The 15,749-nt window shown below is 35.8% G+C and overlaps 7 protein-coding genes across 7 annotated transcripts, besides 28 other annotated features; all 7 read right to left on the bottom strand.

Annotated features, from left to right (window-relative positions):
* Positions 1 to 740: 740 nt before the first annotated feature.
* On the bottom strand, positions 741 to 2,921 carry TA17570 (uncharacterized protein; the record flags this gene model as incomplete). The annotated part of the gene is made up of 1 exon (XM_950168.1): positions 741 to 2,921. One exon carries the CDS (start codon positions 2,919 to 2,921, stop codon positions 741 to 743), a length of 2,181 nt encoding a protein of 726 aa, XP_955261.1.
* Positions 2,922 to 2,933: 12 nt separating this feature from the next.
* On the bottom strand, positions 2,934 to 3,380 carry TA05255 (Tpr-related protein family member, putative; the record flags this gene model as incomplete). Its single annotated transcript, XM_950167.1, has 1 exon — positions 2,934 to 3,380. The coding sequence occupies one exon, from the start codon at positions 3,378 to 3,380 to the stop codon at positions 2,934 to 2,936; it is 447 nt and encodes a 148-aa protein (XP_955260.1).
* Positions 2,940 to 3,008: a sequence feature (3 probable transmembrane helices predicted for TA05255 by TMHMM2.0 at aa 20-42, 88-110 and 125-147).
* Positions 3,051 to 3,119: a sequence feature (3 probable transmembrane helices predicted for TA05255 by TMHMM2.0 at aa 20-42, 88-110 and 125-147).
* Positions 3,255 to 3,323: a sequence feature (3 probable transmembrane helices predicted for TA05255 by TMHMM2.0 at aa 20-42, 88-110 and 125-147).
* Positions 3,291 to 3,380: a sequence feature (Signal peptide predicted for TA05255 by SignalP 2.0 HMM (Signal peptide probability 0.663, signal anchor probability 0.033) with cleavage site probability 0.361 between residues 30 and 31).
* Positions 3,381 to 3,605: 225 nt separating this feature from the next.
* On the bottom strand, positions 3,606 to 6,688 carry TA05250 (uncharacterized protein; the record flags this gene model as incomplete). The annotated part of the gene is made up of 4 exons (XM_950166.1): positions 3,606 to 4,021; positions 4,119 to 5,466; positions 5,511 to 6,458; positions 6,497 to 6,688. 4 exons carry the CDS (start codon positions 6,686 to 6,688, stop codon positions 3,606 to 3,608), a joined length of 2,904 nt encoding a protein of 967 aa, XP_955259.1.
* Positions 5,517 to 5,576: a sequence feature (2 probable transmembrane helices predicted for TA05250 by TMHMM2.0 at aa 327-346 and 359-378).
* Positions 5,613 to 5,672: a sequence feature (2 probable transmembrane helices predicted for TA05250 by TMHMM2.0 at aa 327-346 and 359-378).
* Positions 6,689 to 6,798: 110 nt separating the features above from the next.
* Positions 6,799 to 7,408, bottom strand: TA05245 (Tpr-related protein family member, putative; the record flags this gene model as incomplete). The annotated part of the gene is made up of 2 exons (XM_950165.1): positions 6,799 to 7,207; positions 7,281 to 7,408. The coding sequence occupies 2 exons, from the start codon at positions 7,406 to 7,408 to the stop codon at positions 6,799 to 6,801; spliced, it is 537 nt and encodes a 178-aa protein (XP_955258.1).
* Positions 7,105 to 7,173: a sequence feature (2 probable transmembrane helices predicted for TA05245 by TMHMM2.0 at aa 26-45 and 55-77).
* Positions 7,201 to 7,207: a sequence feature (2 probable transmembrane helices predicted for TA05245 by TMHMM2.0 at aa 26-45 and 55-77).
* Positions 7,281 to 7,333: a sequence feature (2 probable transmembrane helices predicted for TA05245 by TMHMM2.0 at aa 26-45 and 55-77).
* Positions 7,409 to 7,419: 11 nt separating the features above from the next.
* On the bottom strand, positions 7,420 to 8,348 carry TA05240 (Tpr-related protein family member, putative; the record flags this gene model as incomplete). Its single annotated transcript, XM_950164.1, has 2 exons — positions 7,420 to 7,720; positions 7,756 to 8,348. The coding sequence occupies 2 exons, from the start codon at positions 8,346 to 8,348 to the stop codon at positions 7,420 to 7,422; spliced, it is 894 nt and encodes a 297-aa protein (XP_955257.1).
* Positions 7,639 to 7,707: a sequence feature (4 probable transmembrane helices predicted for TA05240 by TMHMM2.0 at aa 45-67, 88-110, 120-142 and 203-225).
* Positions 7,923 to 7,991: a sequence feature (4 probable transmembrane helices predicted for TA05240 by TMHMM2.0 at aa 45-67, 88-110, 120-142 and 203-225).
* Positions 8,019 to 8,087: a sequence feature (4 probable transmembrane helices predicted for TA05240 by TMHMM2.0 at aa 45-67, 88-110, 120-142 and 203-225).
* Positions 8,148 to 8,216: a sequence feature (4 probable transmembrane helices predicted for TA05240 by TMHMM2.0 at aa 45-67, 88-110, 120-142 and 203-225).
* Positions 8,304 to 8,348: a sequence feature (Signal peptide predicted for TA05240 by SignalP 2.0 HMM (Signal peptide probability 0.782, signal anchor probability 0.024) with cleavage site probability 0.356 between residues 15 and 16).
* A 32-nt stretch (positions 8,349 to 8,380) lies between these two features.
* On the bottom strand, positions 8,381 to 9,304 carry TA05235 (Tpr-related protein family member, putative; the record flags this gene model as incomplete). Its single annotated transcript, XM_950163.1, has 2 exons — positions 8,381 to 9,012; positions 9,055 to 9,304. The coding sequence occupies 2 exons, from the start codon at positions 9,302 to 9,304 to the stop codon at positions 8,381 to 8,383; spliced, it is 882 nt and encodes a 293-aa protein (XP_955256.1).
* Positions 8,387 to 8,455: a sequence feature (5 probable transmembrane helices predicted for TA05235 by TMHMM2.0 at aa 24-46, 117-139, 149-171, 214-236 and 270-292).
* Positions 8,555 to 8,623: a sequence feature (5 probable transmembrane helices predicted for TA05235 by TMHMM2.0 at aa 24-46, 117-139, 149-171, 214-236 and 270-292).
* Positions 8,750 to 8,818: a sequence feature (5 probable transmembrane helices predicted for TA05235 by TMHMM2.0 at aa 24-46, 117-139, 149-171, 214-236 and 270-292).
* Positions 8,846 to 8,914: a sequence feature (5 probable transmembrane helices predicted for TA05235 by TMHMM2.0 at aa 24-46, 117-139, 149-171, 214-236 and 270-292).
* Positions 9,167 to 9,235: a sequence feature (5 probable transmembrane helices predicted for TA05235 by TMHMM2.0 at aa 24-46, 117-139, 149-171, 214-236 and 270-292).
* Positions 9,305 to 10,217: 913 nt separating the features above from the next.
* Positions 10,218 to 15,488, bottom strand: TA05230 (cleavage and polyadenylation specificty factor, subunit, putative; the record flags this gene model as incomplete). Its single annotated transcript, XM_950162.1, has 10 exons — positions 10,218 to 11,821; positions 12,006 to 12,190; positions 12,418 to 12,452; positions 12,740 to 13,000; positions 13,102 to 13,530; positions 13,605 to 13,751; positions 13,933 to 14,117; positions 14,227 to 14,317; positions 14,425 to 14,984; positions 15,137 to 15,488. The coding sequence occupies 10 exons, from the start codon at positions 15,486 to 15,488 to the stop codon at positions 10,218 to 10,220; spliced, it is 3,849 nt and encodes a 1,282-aa protein (XP_955255.1).
* Positions 10,272 to 10,340: a sequence feature (8 probable transmembrane helices predicted for TA05230 by TMHMM2.0 at aa 685-707, 1031-1053, 1068-1085, 1105-1124, 1134-1156, 1161-1183, 1208-1230 and 1243-1265).
* Positions 10,377 to 10,445: a sequence feature (8 probable transmembrane helices predicted for TA05230 by TMHMM2.0 at aa 685-707, 1031-1053, 1068-1085, 1105-1124, 1134-1156, 1161-1183, 1208-1230 and 1243-1265).
* Positions 10,518 to 10,586: a sequence feature (8 probable transmembrane helices predicted for TA05230 by TMHMM2.0 at aa 685-707, 1031-1053, 1068-1085, 1105-1124, 1134-1156, 1161-1183, 1208-1230 and 1243-1265).
* Positions 10,599 to 10,667: a sequence feature (8 probable transmembrane helices predicted for TA05230 by TMHMM2.0 at aa 685-707, 1031-1053, 1068-1085, 1105-1124, 1134-1156, 1161-1183, 1208-1230 and 1243-1265).
* Positions 10,695 to 10,754: a sequence feature (8 probable transmembrane helices predicted for TA05230 by TMHMM2.0 at aa 685-707, 1031-1053, 1068-1085, 1105-1124, 1134-1156, 1161-1183, 1208-1230 and 1243-1265).
* Positions 10,812 to 10,865: a sequence feature (8 probable transmembrane helices predicted for TA05230 by TMHMM2.0 at aa 685-707, 1031-1053, 1068-1085, 1105-1124, 1134-1156, 1161-1183, 1208-1230 and 1243-1265).
* Positions 10,908 to 10,976: a sequence feature (8 probable transmembrane helices predicted for TA05230 by TMHMM2.0 at aa 685-707, 1031-1053, 1068-1085, 1105-1124, 1134-1156, 1161-1183, 1208-1230 and 1243-1265).
* Positions 12,130 to 12,190: a sequence feature (8 probable transmembrane helices predicted for TA05230 by TMHMM2.0 at aa 685-707, 1031-1053, 1068-1085, 1105-1124, 1134-1156, 1161-1183, 1208-1230 and 1243-1265).
* Positions 12,418 to 12,425: a sequence feature (8 probable transmembrane helices predicted for TA05230 by TMHMM2.0 at aa 685-707, 1031-1053, 1068-1085, 1105-1124, 1134-1156, 1161-1183, 1208-1230 and 1243-1265).
* Positions 15,489 to 15,749: the final 261 nt, after the last annotated feature.

Genomic DNA, 15,749 nt, shown 5'->3' with positions numbered 1-15,749 from the left:
ATCTGTATATCTATACCATACATTCTCATAAACATGTATATGATTATGTATACATTACATCAGTTACGGTATTAACTTAACAATCTGATAATCAAACATATAACTCTTAAAATCCAATTTGGCACTATCACATTATCATCAACTATTGGGTCAACTATATTATTCTCCTTTCATTTAGACTCTTCATCCAATAACCATTCATCCACCATCAAGGTCCCACACCACATACCCTAACTGAGTCATACTTGTATAAATTTGCCAAAATCATTAGTAGTTTGGGGATTTCCAAACAATAGAATACGTAATGGGTTTTAGCTGAAGACTCTGAATACATGTATAGATTGAAAGAATAACAGTGATATAGAACTTGTCAGTAGATATGGCATCATGGTAGATATTATTGAACTTATTCCAGGCATCTACAACTCCTTGATATTGAGATTTATGATTGGCATATTTTTGTGAATCATTTTGTGTCTCAACCTCACAAACCTTGAAAGCAGTCATACTCTAACCTTCACTCCAGGCAGTAATACTCTCAAACAAACGAATCTTATTCCTGATCCTAGTGGTACTAGTGTAACTATTGGTCCAGGTACCAGCAATAGTACACTAAATCTCAATGCCACTGCTCCCACTGCCGGTTCAGATGGTAAACCTACCAACCTCACTCTAAATCTCACTGCTGGTACCACATCAAGTAGTAGCGAAAATACTAGTCTGACCCTCAACACCGGTAGTCAGCTCACCCTCGAAGGTGGTATCAATGGAGAGCTCACATACTCTAATAGTAGTAGTGGTACTGGTAACACCTTTGATCCAGCCAAAAGTATCTCACTACACATATAAAATATAATAGATAGTGCAGTTGACATTTTGGGTTGATTAACAATAGATCTAGATATATCGGAATCTCTATAATGAAGTGAGTAAACTAACGCAACAGCTAGACAGATTTGAAATGGGCCTAGAACTACGGGATAGTGCCATGGTTCATTCATAGGATTAGTATCAGACCACTTAAAAACCTTACCACCCCAATAACAGCAATGAGTATCTTGATGATTGACATGGATCTCATCAAGATCGTACTTAAGACTGGTGATATGGACAGTTCCGGTGAGAGTTCCTCCACTAGCACTGAGAGTGACATTGGATGCTGCGATGCCACCACTGAGGGTTAGATTGCCTCCGAGACTCTTACCATCACTTTTGACAGTGATTTTGCCTGTGAGGGTGGTACCACTACCAGCAGCATTAGTGATCGTGAGTGTTAGTGTGTCATCAGGTTCTAGTTCAGTTTCTTTCTTGAGTTGAGTACCAGATTTGGTGATGGTAGCATTAGTGAGACTGCCGGCAAGATTGGCGAGGTTGATAGTCTGTCCCCTAGGTTCTTTGAGTTCGGTAGGATTATTTTGGGTGAATGTTACATCAGTTATATTTCCCTCGAAACCATCGGTACCTGTGATTTTAATACATACAGGTACTAGTGAAAGTTCTTTGAGATTGACCTTAGTAGGATTGGTTTTGTATCCTATAGTTATTCTGGATTTGGTAACCAGAGTAGAGGTAAGAGCACGTTTACTATCACTAGTGAGACTGAAGTTAGTATTTTTGAGAGCATTAAATTTATCAGTAGTGAGGGTTAGAGTACCATCACCACTGACTGTTACACCACCATCAGTAGCATCTTCGAACTGGGTCAGATTACCAGTGACATCACCTTCGAATCGAAGACCATCTGAGAGTTTTCCAGTACCAGTGATTGTGATGATACCAGTGACCTTGAGATCCTTGATGGTACCACTATTGGCTGTGGCAGTACCTTGCAGGTTTAGAGTATCATTGGACTGCAGTCCAGTATTTTTCTTGAGTGGACCATTATCAGCTTCGAGAATTTTGACTTTGTCTTTGGTTAGTTTACTGACTGTTATGTTAACCTGATCAGTTATGGTTGTGAGATCATGTTCATCTGATGTGATTGTCATGGTTGCAGTACCATTAAGACCACCACCAGTACTTACAGTGATACCTTGAAGAGTAAGAGTGCTGGCATTGAGACTACCACCTTCTTTGGTTACTTTTATAGTATTAGTACTACCATTACTGAGGTTTAGTGTTCCGTCTATATGACCTTTGAGAGTTAGGCTGCCTCCAAGAGTTCCATCCTTGGTAACTATTATGGTACCTTCAATCCTCTTGGCATCAGCAGCAGTACTAGCAGTACCACCTGTGAGTTTCAGTATTTCACCAACCTGGAGCTTAGTTTCTTTGGTCAGGGTACCGGATTTGCTGAGATTAGTTGCTGTGATACTTTCTATGTCACCATTATATGCACCACTTGTACCGGTGGCTGTGATTGTGGCAATAGCTTCAAGACCACCGGTGGCAGCTTCGATAGTAGTATTATGAACCCTGAGTGTAGCACTGGTACTTGTGCTGCTTGGACTACCTTTGCATTCACATTTTTCAGTGGTACCTTTATCAGGAACAGGAGCAGTGCTGCCTTTACAAGCCTTCTTGTGATATGTTCCCCAGTTACCCATATACACTAATCCCATACCTACAATAGCCATAAGTGTAGGAGAGATTATTTCCCAATGTACTTTACTCATATCAAAAGTATCAGTAAGTATATGACCATAAGGAACAGTAGCAGTACCGGTAGCAGCTTTTGTAATAGTACCAGTAATACCAGTAATTTCAAGAGTAGGATCTTCAGTCTTATTAGCAGGAGTAATATTGCCATTACCGGTAATCTGAGCAGGAGTAGCATCAGTACAGTTACCATCAGTAAAAGTTTTAATAGTAACATTCTTGTTACTAATATAAGTCTTCTTACCATTCTCAACCTTCTCAATATAGGTAATTAGTGTTTTTTGAGTATCACGCCAGAACCCATAGGATACAGTCCAAACCATAGCTGCCACCAGTTATATTATGATTGCTACCAAAATGTCAATAAAGACTAGTAGATAGTCATCAACCAGTTGCATTGGTAAAATGACATCTTCATCAGTACCTATGTGATCTCTATAGTGAAGGGAATAAATAAATATTGCGGCTAGAGAGATCTTAAGTATCATTAGAATAAGACCAATAACATGCCAATGCCAAGCATCCTGACCACTAGTACCACCAGTTGCAGACTCACCAGAGTTTATCCACTTATTACCAAAGCCTATGGCATCAGATCCCCATTTACATCCTGGCTGTAATACTAACCATTTACCGAGTTTGCCTTTATATCTTCTTAGGATAGCTATGATGACTGGCAACATAACGTAGTCAGCTCCACTATTACCTACCATTCCTGCAAATCCAATCGCAAGTAGAATTTCATGACACATATAAAATGTAATACTGAGTGCAGTGGACATCTTGGGTTGATTAATTATGGATCTAGATATATTTGAGTCTCTGTAGTGAAGCGAGTATATGAATATATAAGCTAGACAGATTTGAAATGGACCTAGAAGTGTAAATATATTCCATTGATACAAAGGTTTATGTGTCCACTCATACTGTTTACCATATAAACAACACTTCTTGGCTTGATGCTGAGAGTGAAGTTCAGAGTTGGTGTCTGGGTTTGTAGTGATTGTTTAAGCTTCAGAAGTATTTAGTGTAACATCAGTATTATTGGTTACTTTGTAGGCACCCAGACTAAGTCGACCATATTTAGGTCCTTTGAGAGTACCACTAGTACTTCTACTATTAACAGTGAGTTGGGCATTGCTAGCAACTGTGAGTTTGAGTGTAATAAGAGTATTCTGTTTGATTGTAACTGAACCTGTTTTGAGCTTAAGACTAGCTGTGAGAGATCCAATACTCGTTAGTTCATATGGATCAGTACCATCACCACTGAGGTTAATCCCGGTGACGTGCAGATTTCCACCAGTGGCTAGAGTATATGTACCATTAGAACTACCGCTAGTAGCGGTATCACCTTCGATAATGATTTTGGCATGAGCTGTGCCAACCATAATACTTATCAGTAGATTCCCACTTATAGACCTTACTAAAGTAACAGCACAGAGTAGATTTGTGTTTATCATGGAGTTCCTAGGGATCATAGCTAATCTTAGTGATGGTGAGAGTGCCTGTGACATGAGTACCACTAGCGTCATCATTGAGACTGGTGAGTGTTCCTGTGATGCCGCCAGTCAGATTATAGGAGGTAGCACTACCGAGTTGACCACCATTGGTGACACTGATGTTAGCATTAATTTGGGCGGTACCATTAGAACCTGTGATTTTGAGCACAGTGCCAATAGTGAGTTGTTCACCAATCTTGAGAGCTCCACCACCAACCTTGGTAATTTTGGCATTACTGAAAGATCCATTTAGAGTTAGATCCAGGTTAGTACCTTTGAGAGTACCAAAGTTACCATCAGTCTTGGAGAATGTTACTTCAGTCCCAAATATACTCAAGGCATTGATACCATTAGTACCGGTACCGGGAGCTATTTTGATTTGTGATGTTGGAAGGCCTTTGAGAGTTACCTTGGCACTGGCATTGATATTGTTTAGTGTGCTGAGACCAAGAATTATAGTATCTGAGGTAACCAGTTTGTATTTGACACTAGATTCGGTGGGACTATCTTTGACAATCTTAAGAGTACCAGTGGCAGTCTTAAGCTTTTCGAGACCAGCACTATTGATTGTGAGAGAACCAGTTGTGATTGTGACATGAGTTTTGCTACCGGCATTCTCGAGTGTTAGGGAACCAGTTACACCACCAGGACCACCAGGACCTCCACCAAACTGGAGTGGAGTCGTGCCAATAGCCACACCTTTGGAGGTGACCACTATCGTACCTGTAAGGGTAACAGGAACATCACTAACACTTAGAGTGCCAGTGGCATTAAGTTTTAGAACTGTATCCTTGGTGAGTTGAGGACTACCGATTTGGAGATTACCAGCATCGTTGTTGATGGTTCCTTTGTTGATGGAGATGTTAAGATTTTCACCACCAGAGAGAGTGAGTGATGTGAAGTCAACAGTACTGCCTTCACCACGAGTGACTGTGATTGTGGCACTAGATTTAAAACCATCACCACCACCCGTGAGAGTAACAGCATCTCCAGCAGCATCGGGATTTAGAGTATCTTTGAGTTTTAGACTATCGAAGGTACAGGTGCCGCAATCTGTGCAGTCACCATTAGTATCAGGATCACCTCCTTCTGGATTGTTAGATTTACAAGACTTTTTGTGTTCGTAACCCCAGTTACCCTTATTTACATAGGAATGAATACCGACAATAACAATAAGTTTAGGAGAAATTATCTCCCAGAGAACTGAACTGGTATCAAACTTATCAGTAAATATATGACCAAAATGAACAGTTGCAGGAACAGTTTTACCAGTAATAGTAATAGTACCACTCTTAGGACCTGTAAGAGTAGTTTTAAGAGTAATAGTATTCGGTTTAGTAGCAGGACCAGCAGGAGTATCCTCATTCTTCTTATAAATAGTAGCCTTACTATCCTTGTCAGTTAAGGTGATACTTTGAATACTATCAGCAGTAAGATCAGCAGGATTAATATCACAGAGACCTTACCAGTACCCTTACCGTCCTTTTCAAATGTAATAACTGTTTTTTGAGTATCAAGATAGTAGCCGTAAGCCAGACCCATACCAACGAGGACAATCAGTAATGGTGAAACCATAGATTCCTTGATATCTTCAAGATTACCGAATCCTTCAGCAAATATATGACCATAATCTACAGTAACAGGACCAGTTATAGTAGCACCACTAGTAGTAAGCTTATTAGCCTGATCAGTATCGAGTTTAAATGAGTAACGGATTTTAGTTGTAGGATGAATAACCTGATAATAAGTTTCTGCATTAGGATTAGCAGGATCCTTAGCAGTAGCCTCAATTTCCTTAGCAATTTCCTTAGCAGACTTATTAATATAACCTGTCTTTTTTTCATCATCACCATTAGCATCCTTATATTCGATCTTAAGATGATTAGGAGGAGGAGCCACCTTAACAGTGGCATCGTTAGTATCCTTAAGACCAAGTTTCTTAAGACCAGCACCAAGATTATTACCAGTAATCACAGTTTTAATGCACTTACCATTCTTATTATATTTAATAGTGATAGTAAGTTGATTCTTACTAGTATTCACCTCAACTTTACACGGACTAGTAGGAGTAGCAAGATGAGCAAGAGCATTAAGAGCATCATTATTAGCAGCAGTAGGAGTAATTTTAATATCAATTTTGAGAGTAGCTTTACCATCCTTATGAGGAGTAATAGTGGCCTTAGTAACAGTACCAATCTGAGTAGTAGCATCCTTAGGATTAGGATAACTACAGCAGTTACCCTCATCAACAGTACCGATATAAATACTAACCGTACCAGCCGTAATTTTAATAGTCTTCTCACTCTCAGTAGTATTCTCAGTATTAGTAGTAATACCAGTTATGATGATTTTTTTGATATCCTTAGTAGTATTATAAGTAATACTACCATCAAAAGGACCACTATATGTGATTCTCTATAGTCAACTGAGTAAACAAAGATTGAGGCAAGTAGGATCTTATGGATAATCATGATATCAAAGGAGTTCCAGAACATATTATTGGTATCAGCTTCAGTGTCGTCTTTGGTTGCGTCAGTCTTGTTATAATTTCGCCATTCCAAATGGTGGTGTCTTACGATTTTTTGTTGCATACTGATTTGCGGATTTAGGTGAATACGGTTGAGTAGCTTCGACTTTGATTAGGATGGCAACTATGATTGGTGGAAATATGGTGCCTACTAGGAGAATCATCTCAATCTTGTCAATAAGATAGAATGGTAACAAAACCTTCAGTAAGTATATGACCATAACCAATAGTAGCAGTACCGGTAGCAGCTTTTGTAATATCAGCAAGCTGCTCATTGAGCGTGAAAGTGTAAGTGATTTTAGTTTTAGGATCATTAACAGTATACTTATAATAACCAGTAGTAGCAATAGGAGTTTCCTGATAAATAGCATCCTTAACCTTAGCATTCTCATCACCCTGATATTTGATAGTAAGCTGATTCTGACCAGTATTCACATTAGTAATATCACACATAGGAGCAGCATCAGTGCAGAAACCATAAGCCCAAGTCCACAGAATAGCGGCAACAAGAGATATTATGATTGCTACACAAATGTCAATGTAGACTAGTAGATAGTCAGAATCAGCCGCATTGGAATAAAAACTTCATCAGTAGCTATATGTTTCTCTATAATGAATGGAGAAATGAAAATAAAAGGTAGAAATATCTTAAGGACATTAAGGATATCAAAGAAATGCCATATCCAGCCATAGACAGAAACGTGTTTATTGGTGTCTTCGCATTCTCCTTGTGGGTCTTCTGGGTGGTCGGGTCATATGTGGTCTTGGTATTCTGTCCAGCCATAAAAACCATTATTAGTTGCCATAGGTCCAATGCCATACGTATTTGGTTTGAGGTGAGCAGTCTGACCACATAGTCACCATGGAAGGAATTATGATGAACCTGTATTTATGACGTTTCATCACAATGAGTTTTCCAAGCTTATCATTCTGATTGTTTTGTGCTTCGGTGTGGGTTAACTTAAAGTCTGACTTCGATTTAGCGGTCATTTTCTGAATTATCTCCATTATGTTTCCCAAAAGCAAATATAATACCACAAACACACACACAAACACAAACATACATACATACAAGACCAATACATACATGAAATGTCTAACATATAACATACATATGAAGATTAAATTAACTCATTCTTTTGAATACATAAAAGTAAATCTCTACGTAAATCAGTTGTAAACAATGATCTAAGATTATGATTAGTTATTTTGCTGGCTCTTTTACACCAATAGCAGAACGCGTTCCATTTAGTCATACCTTCTGTGGGCCAATGAGCAGGATCATGACTTTTATATTCTATAATGTATCCCTCTGAATAAAAGGCCAAAAATATCATAAATAGCGCTCCTATGTATTGGGCTGGTAGCACGTATTTTTCGCCTCCAGCATCACGCATGACGCCTGCGAAGCCTGCAGCTAGCATACATTCACTACACATATAGAATATTATGGTTAGTGCGGTTGAAATTTTAGGCCGATTAACAATTGATCTAGCCAAATTAGATTCTCTATACTGAAGTGAGTATATAAACACAACAGCTAGAGTGATTTTTGTGATCATTAGGATAAGACCAATTGCATGCCAGAAAGAACCATCCTTACCACTATCTTCAGCCCATTTACATGTTGGCGACAACACTGACCACGTATTGAGTTTTCTTTTGAATCTTCTAAGTGCAGCTACAATCACTGGTGGGAAGATTGTAGCAATTAGGAGTATCATCTCGATTTTATCAATGAGATAGAATGGTACAATCATACCAGGAACAATGGCAAGGTATGTGCAATGAGAAGACCCATACCTACAATGACCATGAAGGTAGGGGTGACCATATCACCATGAGTATTTCTTGCATCGAAATCTTCAGCATGTATATGAAGCATCTTCTCTATTCCTGTAGCAGTATCTTCATTTAGTTCACACAGGTATGCACCTGTCCACACTTCTGCTGCCACAAGTGAGATTATAATTGCAACCCAAATATCTATTGTCACTATTTGAAACTCAGAGTTCCATTTCTTTCTATTACCAAAGATGAGTGTAGTAAAATAGTGAACAAGTGAAGTAAACAATGGAAATGAGTTTTCACCAATCATATACCATGTGATATATTGTCCCTCCTGAGCACAGACCAGAGGCATATTAATACCAAAGATGAACCCAGAAATTGCGATGACACCATAATAAGCAGTTTCATGTCCTTGGTCACCACCAGTAACATATATTATTAGAAGTACCACATATGTGATGAAGTCTAACCACTGACTTAAGATTGATGGAGCTACTATGAACCATTCGAATTTCCAAGGCTTAGCTTTGGGTTTGGTGGCTTCGTCGAATTTGGTGCCACTGTCGTCGAGTTTGAGTCCGCCGTCTTTGGTGGTTTCTATTTTATAGTAGATTTTCAAGATTAGATCCATTATATTACCTAGAAGCATACTCGGTAGACACCAAAGTTCCAAGGCACTAGCCATTCTTCTAACAAAAACAGTAAAAAGATTCTCAGGCAACTTAAATCTAATAAGTGCATATGGAGCAGAACTATATGATAGTCGAATGTTGAGCATCATAGCAAGCCCAGCGAGTATATAGGCCGCATTCAGTAACCAACATTTATCTCCTGCACCTCCAGCAAATTCCAGACCAGCCTGATTAGTACATCCTTTACACTGTACCATTATTCAGAAACAACTAACAGTAGTATCCTTAATGTTACAGTACTTTTCTTCTGTACTAGATTATTAGTATATACTGACTGATAGTATCCTATTCTTCTGTGTTAGTTTTATTATTCCTTACAGATATTCGTATTTTTTCTGAGAGGTACTATATTACAGAAATATTACTTAAAATCACAGTATCCATCAGAACAAACATTAAACTTTATCATAATAAAAAATTAGGGTTCAATTGGTAGTATCCATATAAATATTATCTCAAGTGGAATAGGGAAATTGGTAACTAATAGAAAAAGGAATTGAAACGAGCGAAAATCCACTTGAGATAATATAACAGGAGGAATCAGGGCTGTTACATCCATTAGAGACCTAATTCATTAATTTAAGAGAATGAATTAATCTAATGTTTGGATTGTTCTCGTTAGGTTTATGATTCACTCTATACTTTATTAATATTAATATATCTGTTTATATCCTAAAATTAGTAATACATTCTGTCAAATATTATAAAATTCTATTAAATTAGTAAGATTTTATTTTAAAATGATTAATTAGTCAATATATATAATTAAGTATGAAATAGGAACAAACTGTTGTAAATACAACTTGAATATGGGAAGTTTTAATTATGTAACTGTATATTAGTTGGTAAATTTCAATCAATAGAGTAATAAATAACATCAAGTTAGTATTTTTAATAGTGTCTAATATATTACAGTTACCTTAACCAACTTAACACTTCAAAGCAATCAATTATAATTACTAAATACTACACTTCATATACTATAATTGTGAATAGATTAATGGTATCAAATGATTACAAATTTACATAATCTTTAACAATATAATGTCCTAAAATAGTGAATCTCCTAACCGTGATAAATTGGGAATATCTGAACCTGTATCTTTTGAATTAGTCACTGGTGGTATTTTGAAAAATGTGATTGAATAATCCCTTATCCTTTGGAATGAAATTAAAAAAGAGTAGAGTGTAAACCGTGAAATCGAAAACTAAATCAATAAAGAGGTTCAAGTGTTGATCCCAAATAATCACTTGATCGAGGGTGGGTTGAAGACATACAAACCTAATGAGTGAGAAAATGGCAGGTTTGAACATGTAGACAAAGAAGAGTATACGGAAGTTTGAGAATATTTTCATGTGTTGATAAGCTACGCCTGCCTGGGGCGTTAATCCCTCATCTACAATTCTTGTATTTATTAAAACAATATTGAAGTTGGTGGCCATTAATATACATATGCATGCGATGGCATGGACTAGGTATCGGCTAATATCAAAACCGCTTACAGCAACCTCCACAAAACCCATTAAAATACATACTAAGGATATTGAACTGATCAGCTGGACTTCAATTGAGCTTAAGGAATCTCTGAGAATTCTCCAACCAAGGGATAATAACACTAAAAGAGTTAGAATATAAATCTCGTGGAGACGCTTGAAGATGTGACTAAAGGCCCAAATGTATTTTGGAACCCTATCACTCAAGCGGACTATGTATATAATCACCAAGTCCAATAAGAGGAAAGTGGTGTAGAGTAAGTAATTGAGTGAGAGGCAGTAGTTAACCTTCTTAACATTAGATTCTACGAAAAAATATAGGTAGAGGGCTGAAATGATAAATGAGAACAGGTAGATGAAAAACCAAAGGGTAAAGATTTGAAAGTGATACTTCATTTCCAATGGTAGATTATAAGAGTTCAGGTTTTCAAATCGTACATAACCTTCAAGTGTCATCCTACGCTGATCAGGATTAAAAAGCAGTAGTATGTAACGGTCTGGTTGGTCAGATACGTATTGAAAAGTGACTGTATCTCCAACCTTAGTAATTGGGATCCTCAACTTAGATATCACATTACTGAAGTAAACGTAACCTCTGCCATTACGTGATGGTTGAACAACATCGTAAGGCCCATTGGACAAGTATAACTGCCATTGGCTCTGTGAAAATAATATCAAGTATGCATTATCCACTATTAATTCTTCATCCAAATCATGGGGAGTATCACTAGTAGTACTAGTAGTAGTTAAGGTATTAGTACCCTTTTCAGTAGTAGGATTAGTATTTGGAGGAGTAACAGGTGGAGTAATATCCTTATTGGAATCTTTTTCATTAGTTGTATTTACATTGTCTGGTAGTGTATTATTATTATTATTGCGATGTTTAATGGAATGATATATGGTTTGAATGAGGTGTAGAAATGAATGATGGTTAGTGAAAGTATTGGTGGACCTGTTTCGGTTTCTCAAACTAATAGAGAACAAAGGCCTCTTAGCCTTCCTTTTCAATCTGTTAAATTGTAACATATTATCCAATAATACGGTACTAGTTCCTTTACCAATATTAGTATTAGTAGCAATAGTGTTAGTGGTATTAACATCATTAGTGGTGGTAGCAACAGGAGTATCGTTAGTATGAATAGTATTAGGAGTATTTGGAAGAACTAAATCATCGTCAATCTCTTCAATGGTTGCGATTTTAATATAACCATGTAATCGACCTAAAACAGGGTAAATAAGGTATTAAATATAGTAATACAATCACTGTCTACTCGTAACTTAGGGTTTTAAGTGTATATTAAAGAGTATAAATACTGTAGATAATTAATTAAATAAATGGTATTAGAAGTAGTATAGTCAATACTAGGAGTATTAGTAATATCTAAAGTATATAATTGGTAATACCTCCAGATTCTAATGAAAAATAATAAGGTGGAACGAGAAGTTCTTCAGAACCTGAAGAAAGAGTTGGAAAGTCACAAAGAAAAGTCCAAATATCATTTCCAGTATTAGAAATTTTAGAGAGGTCCATAATATAAGAGTTTATAGGCCAAATAAAGGCAGAAAAAACCCAAATCCAAAGCCGGGCGCTAATCATCATAAACTAGGTAGATTAATTTAAAATTTACTAAATTTAAAATATTAAAAAATTTTCCATAATTTTTTAAATTAAAATACAATTCTTAAATTATCAATTAATCAATTTATTATTCCAATCACCACACTACTCTTATTTTTATATTTATTCCTTATTACCATTATTTCTACATTATATTCCCCAATTATAAACATAATAATTTTTTTATATAAAATTTACCCTAAAATGGATTTTTTCAGGAAAACATAAAACATCTAAATTAACATTAATTAAACTATATTATACTAGAGAATAATTTAGACCAGATAATACTAAAATAGGAATAGATTAGTTATATTAAAATGCGATTGGAAGTAATGAATTGTATATTTGGTTAATAAAATCCTTTACGTCACTTTTTATCCTTTTATCTTCACATGTTACCTATAGAATTTTACTACCCCGATATGAATATTAAATAACCAAGTTAATAACTGTATAAGTAAATAAAGAAAAGAACTAGTATAGTAGTTTTGACAGGAATGAAATGGAGTAGTAGTACCTCTCTTAATCCTAGATTAATTGTTAAATCAACCTCTTTAAATCCATCATCTTGCAATTTATACTGTAAAATGCTATCGTTCTTTTCAATAGGATTTCCAAACTTTTGCACCAATTGTATCTCAGCTGACTTCAAAAACGAATCCTCAACGCTCAAATTACTTCTAAACTTCACCTCTTCCATCAGGTTATCACAACTCGTTATCAAGTCTATTGCCATTAAAATTATACTATCCACTATCAAATCAGATACTGGTCCAGACTACAACATTTTCCACAAACTCTTAAGGAGCATCTAACTATATAACTGAATTACTGAAATACCTCCCAGGTGAGTAGTAATTGATTATTTGTTTTAAATACTGTGACATGGTTTAGAACAACGGCTTCATTTTCAGATTTTAAATCAACTTGTTCATAAACTGACTTGAGAACTTTTACCAAGTGTTCCAATTTATGTGGGAATGTAAAAGTCATTTTTTGATTCAAAGAGCTTACTGGAAGTTTACTGAACTCCTTAACGTCATCACTATACAGAAGACGTACATCTGTATTCTTCACAAGAACTCCAGACAATAACTCATCAACATGTTCAAGACTGTCACCATTAATACCATTAATATCCTTAGTATTAGTACTAACACTATTAACATCATTAGTGATGGTATTGGAAAGTTCGTGTAAGTTGGATGAGAGTGATCCGACGGCATCGACAAAACGCTGGGGAGTAAATGTCAGTGTAATCTCTTGTAATACTTCAGGCATGAATACTGTTAATTGTCGTATATCCTCCTATTAAAATTTCTCCATCCCACAATAATTATACAAATAAATATTTTGTATACTCGGGACTAAGTATGGTGTACCTCTAATTTATCTTTCATACGTTTCATTTCATTACGTTCACCATGAACTAAAATCACATTTGGGACTGATAACTTTTTGATAAAGTCCTTCGTTTGATTATAATCAGCGTGAGCACTGAATGATATCTGCTCAACACTACATCTGGGCTACAACATTTTCTATGGTCGATAGGATATTGTATATTTAACTACACTATATATAATAGTAGAAATAGTAATGAATAACTAAGTACAGTAGTATTAAAGGGTATATGACTGATGAAGCAGTTAAGAGACTAAGTAACTATGTGACTACTGTCTGGTGTACTAGGCACCGTAATGGAGATACCTTAACAACTTTATTTCCTAGATTAATAAATTCAGGATCCTTTTTAAGTTCATCAGCAAGAGTTCCCTTAACAGTATATCCAGTAAGAACAACACCATTACGGTTATCAGGACAGATAAGCTCAAAAACCTCAAGTGATGGACCTCCCTGTAACATTCCAGGCGATGTCATTATTATACATGGTCCTATTATCATTTTCCATCAACATCGTCAAGATTATTATATACCTAACTATAAATAACTAGTTTTAACTAAGTAATTTGTGTAAGAATATGTGTCCTGGGGGAGTAATACCATCGCGTAGTAAATAGTTACGAATTTGCTTAATTGATCTCGCATATTTTACAAACTTAAAATCAAACGGATTAAATCCATTATACACACTCTAAAATACTATTACAACTACTTTCAAACAGTTAACTAATGGCAAGATAATTATATAACTGAATAAGTAGTAATAATATTAGTAGTAATAGTAAGTTGTTAAGGAACCTGTTTAATATAATCTCCACATTGTCCTACAAAGGTCTCATAAACTCTTAATGATTTGGAAGCAAGAGGTGAGATATAAAAGATCGGAACATTATGTAATTGTCTATTATTTTCCCAATAATTGTCCAGAATTAGTAAAATTTCCTGTGATCTTCCGAGGGCAAAAACTGGCAAAAGACATTTACCTTCTCGCATTATTATGTCCATAACGACATGAAGAAATCTCATTTCCCGCTGACTTCGTTCCTCATGTACACGAATTCCGTAAGTGCTCTCAGATATTAACAAGTGAACATTAGTGGAGGGAATTTCAGCACTGGGCAAGTGTTTATCCTTTTCCACAGAATAGTCCCCAGTGTATAGTATACGAACACCATCAATTTCCACCAAGAACATACAAGCACCCAACACGTGCCCCGCTCTGTAACACGATATCTTTATATCATTCACAGTAATTTCCTGATGAAAATCTATAGTTTCAATCCGGTCCAAAGCATATTCAACATCCTCGAATGAATATAATCCAGAACCACATACCAGTTCATCCATACCATCATCATCTACAAATTCACTTAGGAGTTAACTATGTACTAATCGTAATAACAGTATAATTTATCAAGAATTAACATCTTTTATCCGTAGTTATAATAGTATTAGTATAAATATATAGTGCTACTGCAATAGTTAAACAGCTTAGTAAATAATATATTACCATCAAAAATAGTTTTAACGGTTAACAGTTGTTCCATTCTTGCATAATCAGTCCAAAGTAGATGACATATGGATTTGGTTGCGGGTGTCATGAGAATTCTACCGTTGAACTTCGTTTTACTAAGTAGGTAGGGAACTGCGCCGCAATGGTCGAGGTGAAAGTGTGTCACCAAACAGACTTCAACCTTCGAAATATCCACAGCCTCAAACACTGGAAGTGCTCCGACACCAGAAAGAGCCGGATGCAAACCACAGTCAAACATTAAACATGAGTTATCACGTTCAACATACACACATGATCTGCCAACTTCACAACCGGCTCCTAATACAGTTATTCTCACTCTATCATCCATTTAAATTCAACAAAACAAATGTTAACTATACAATTGTATAACTGGTGTCCCGAAGGGACTAATTAAGAAAGTAGCAAAATTAAAATGAAAATTGTTTAAATGGTAAATTTGAGTTAAACAATTTAGGAGGATAATTTTGTGTAAAAAACAAGATAACAAACATTATCAACAAAGCTGAATATGATTTTTATATAATAATAACATTAGTATAAATTTGAAGGTGAAAAAATAGAAAATTATTTGGAATCTTAACTATATATA

This window comes from Theileria annulata, chromosome 3 (genome assembly GCF_000003225.4).
Source record: "Theileria annulata chromosome 3, complete sequence, *** SEQUENCING IN PROGRESS ***".
Lineage (NCBI taxonomy): Eukaryota > Apicomplexa > Aconoidasida > Piroplasmida > Theileriidae > Theileria > Theileria annulata.
This window is presented reverse-complemented; position numbering and strand designations above follow the sequence as displayed.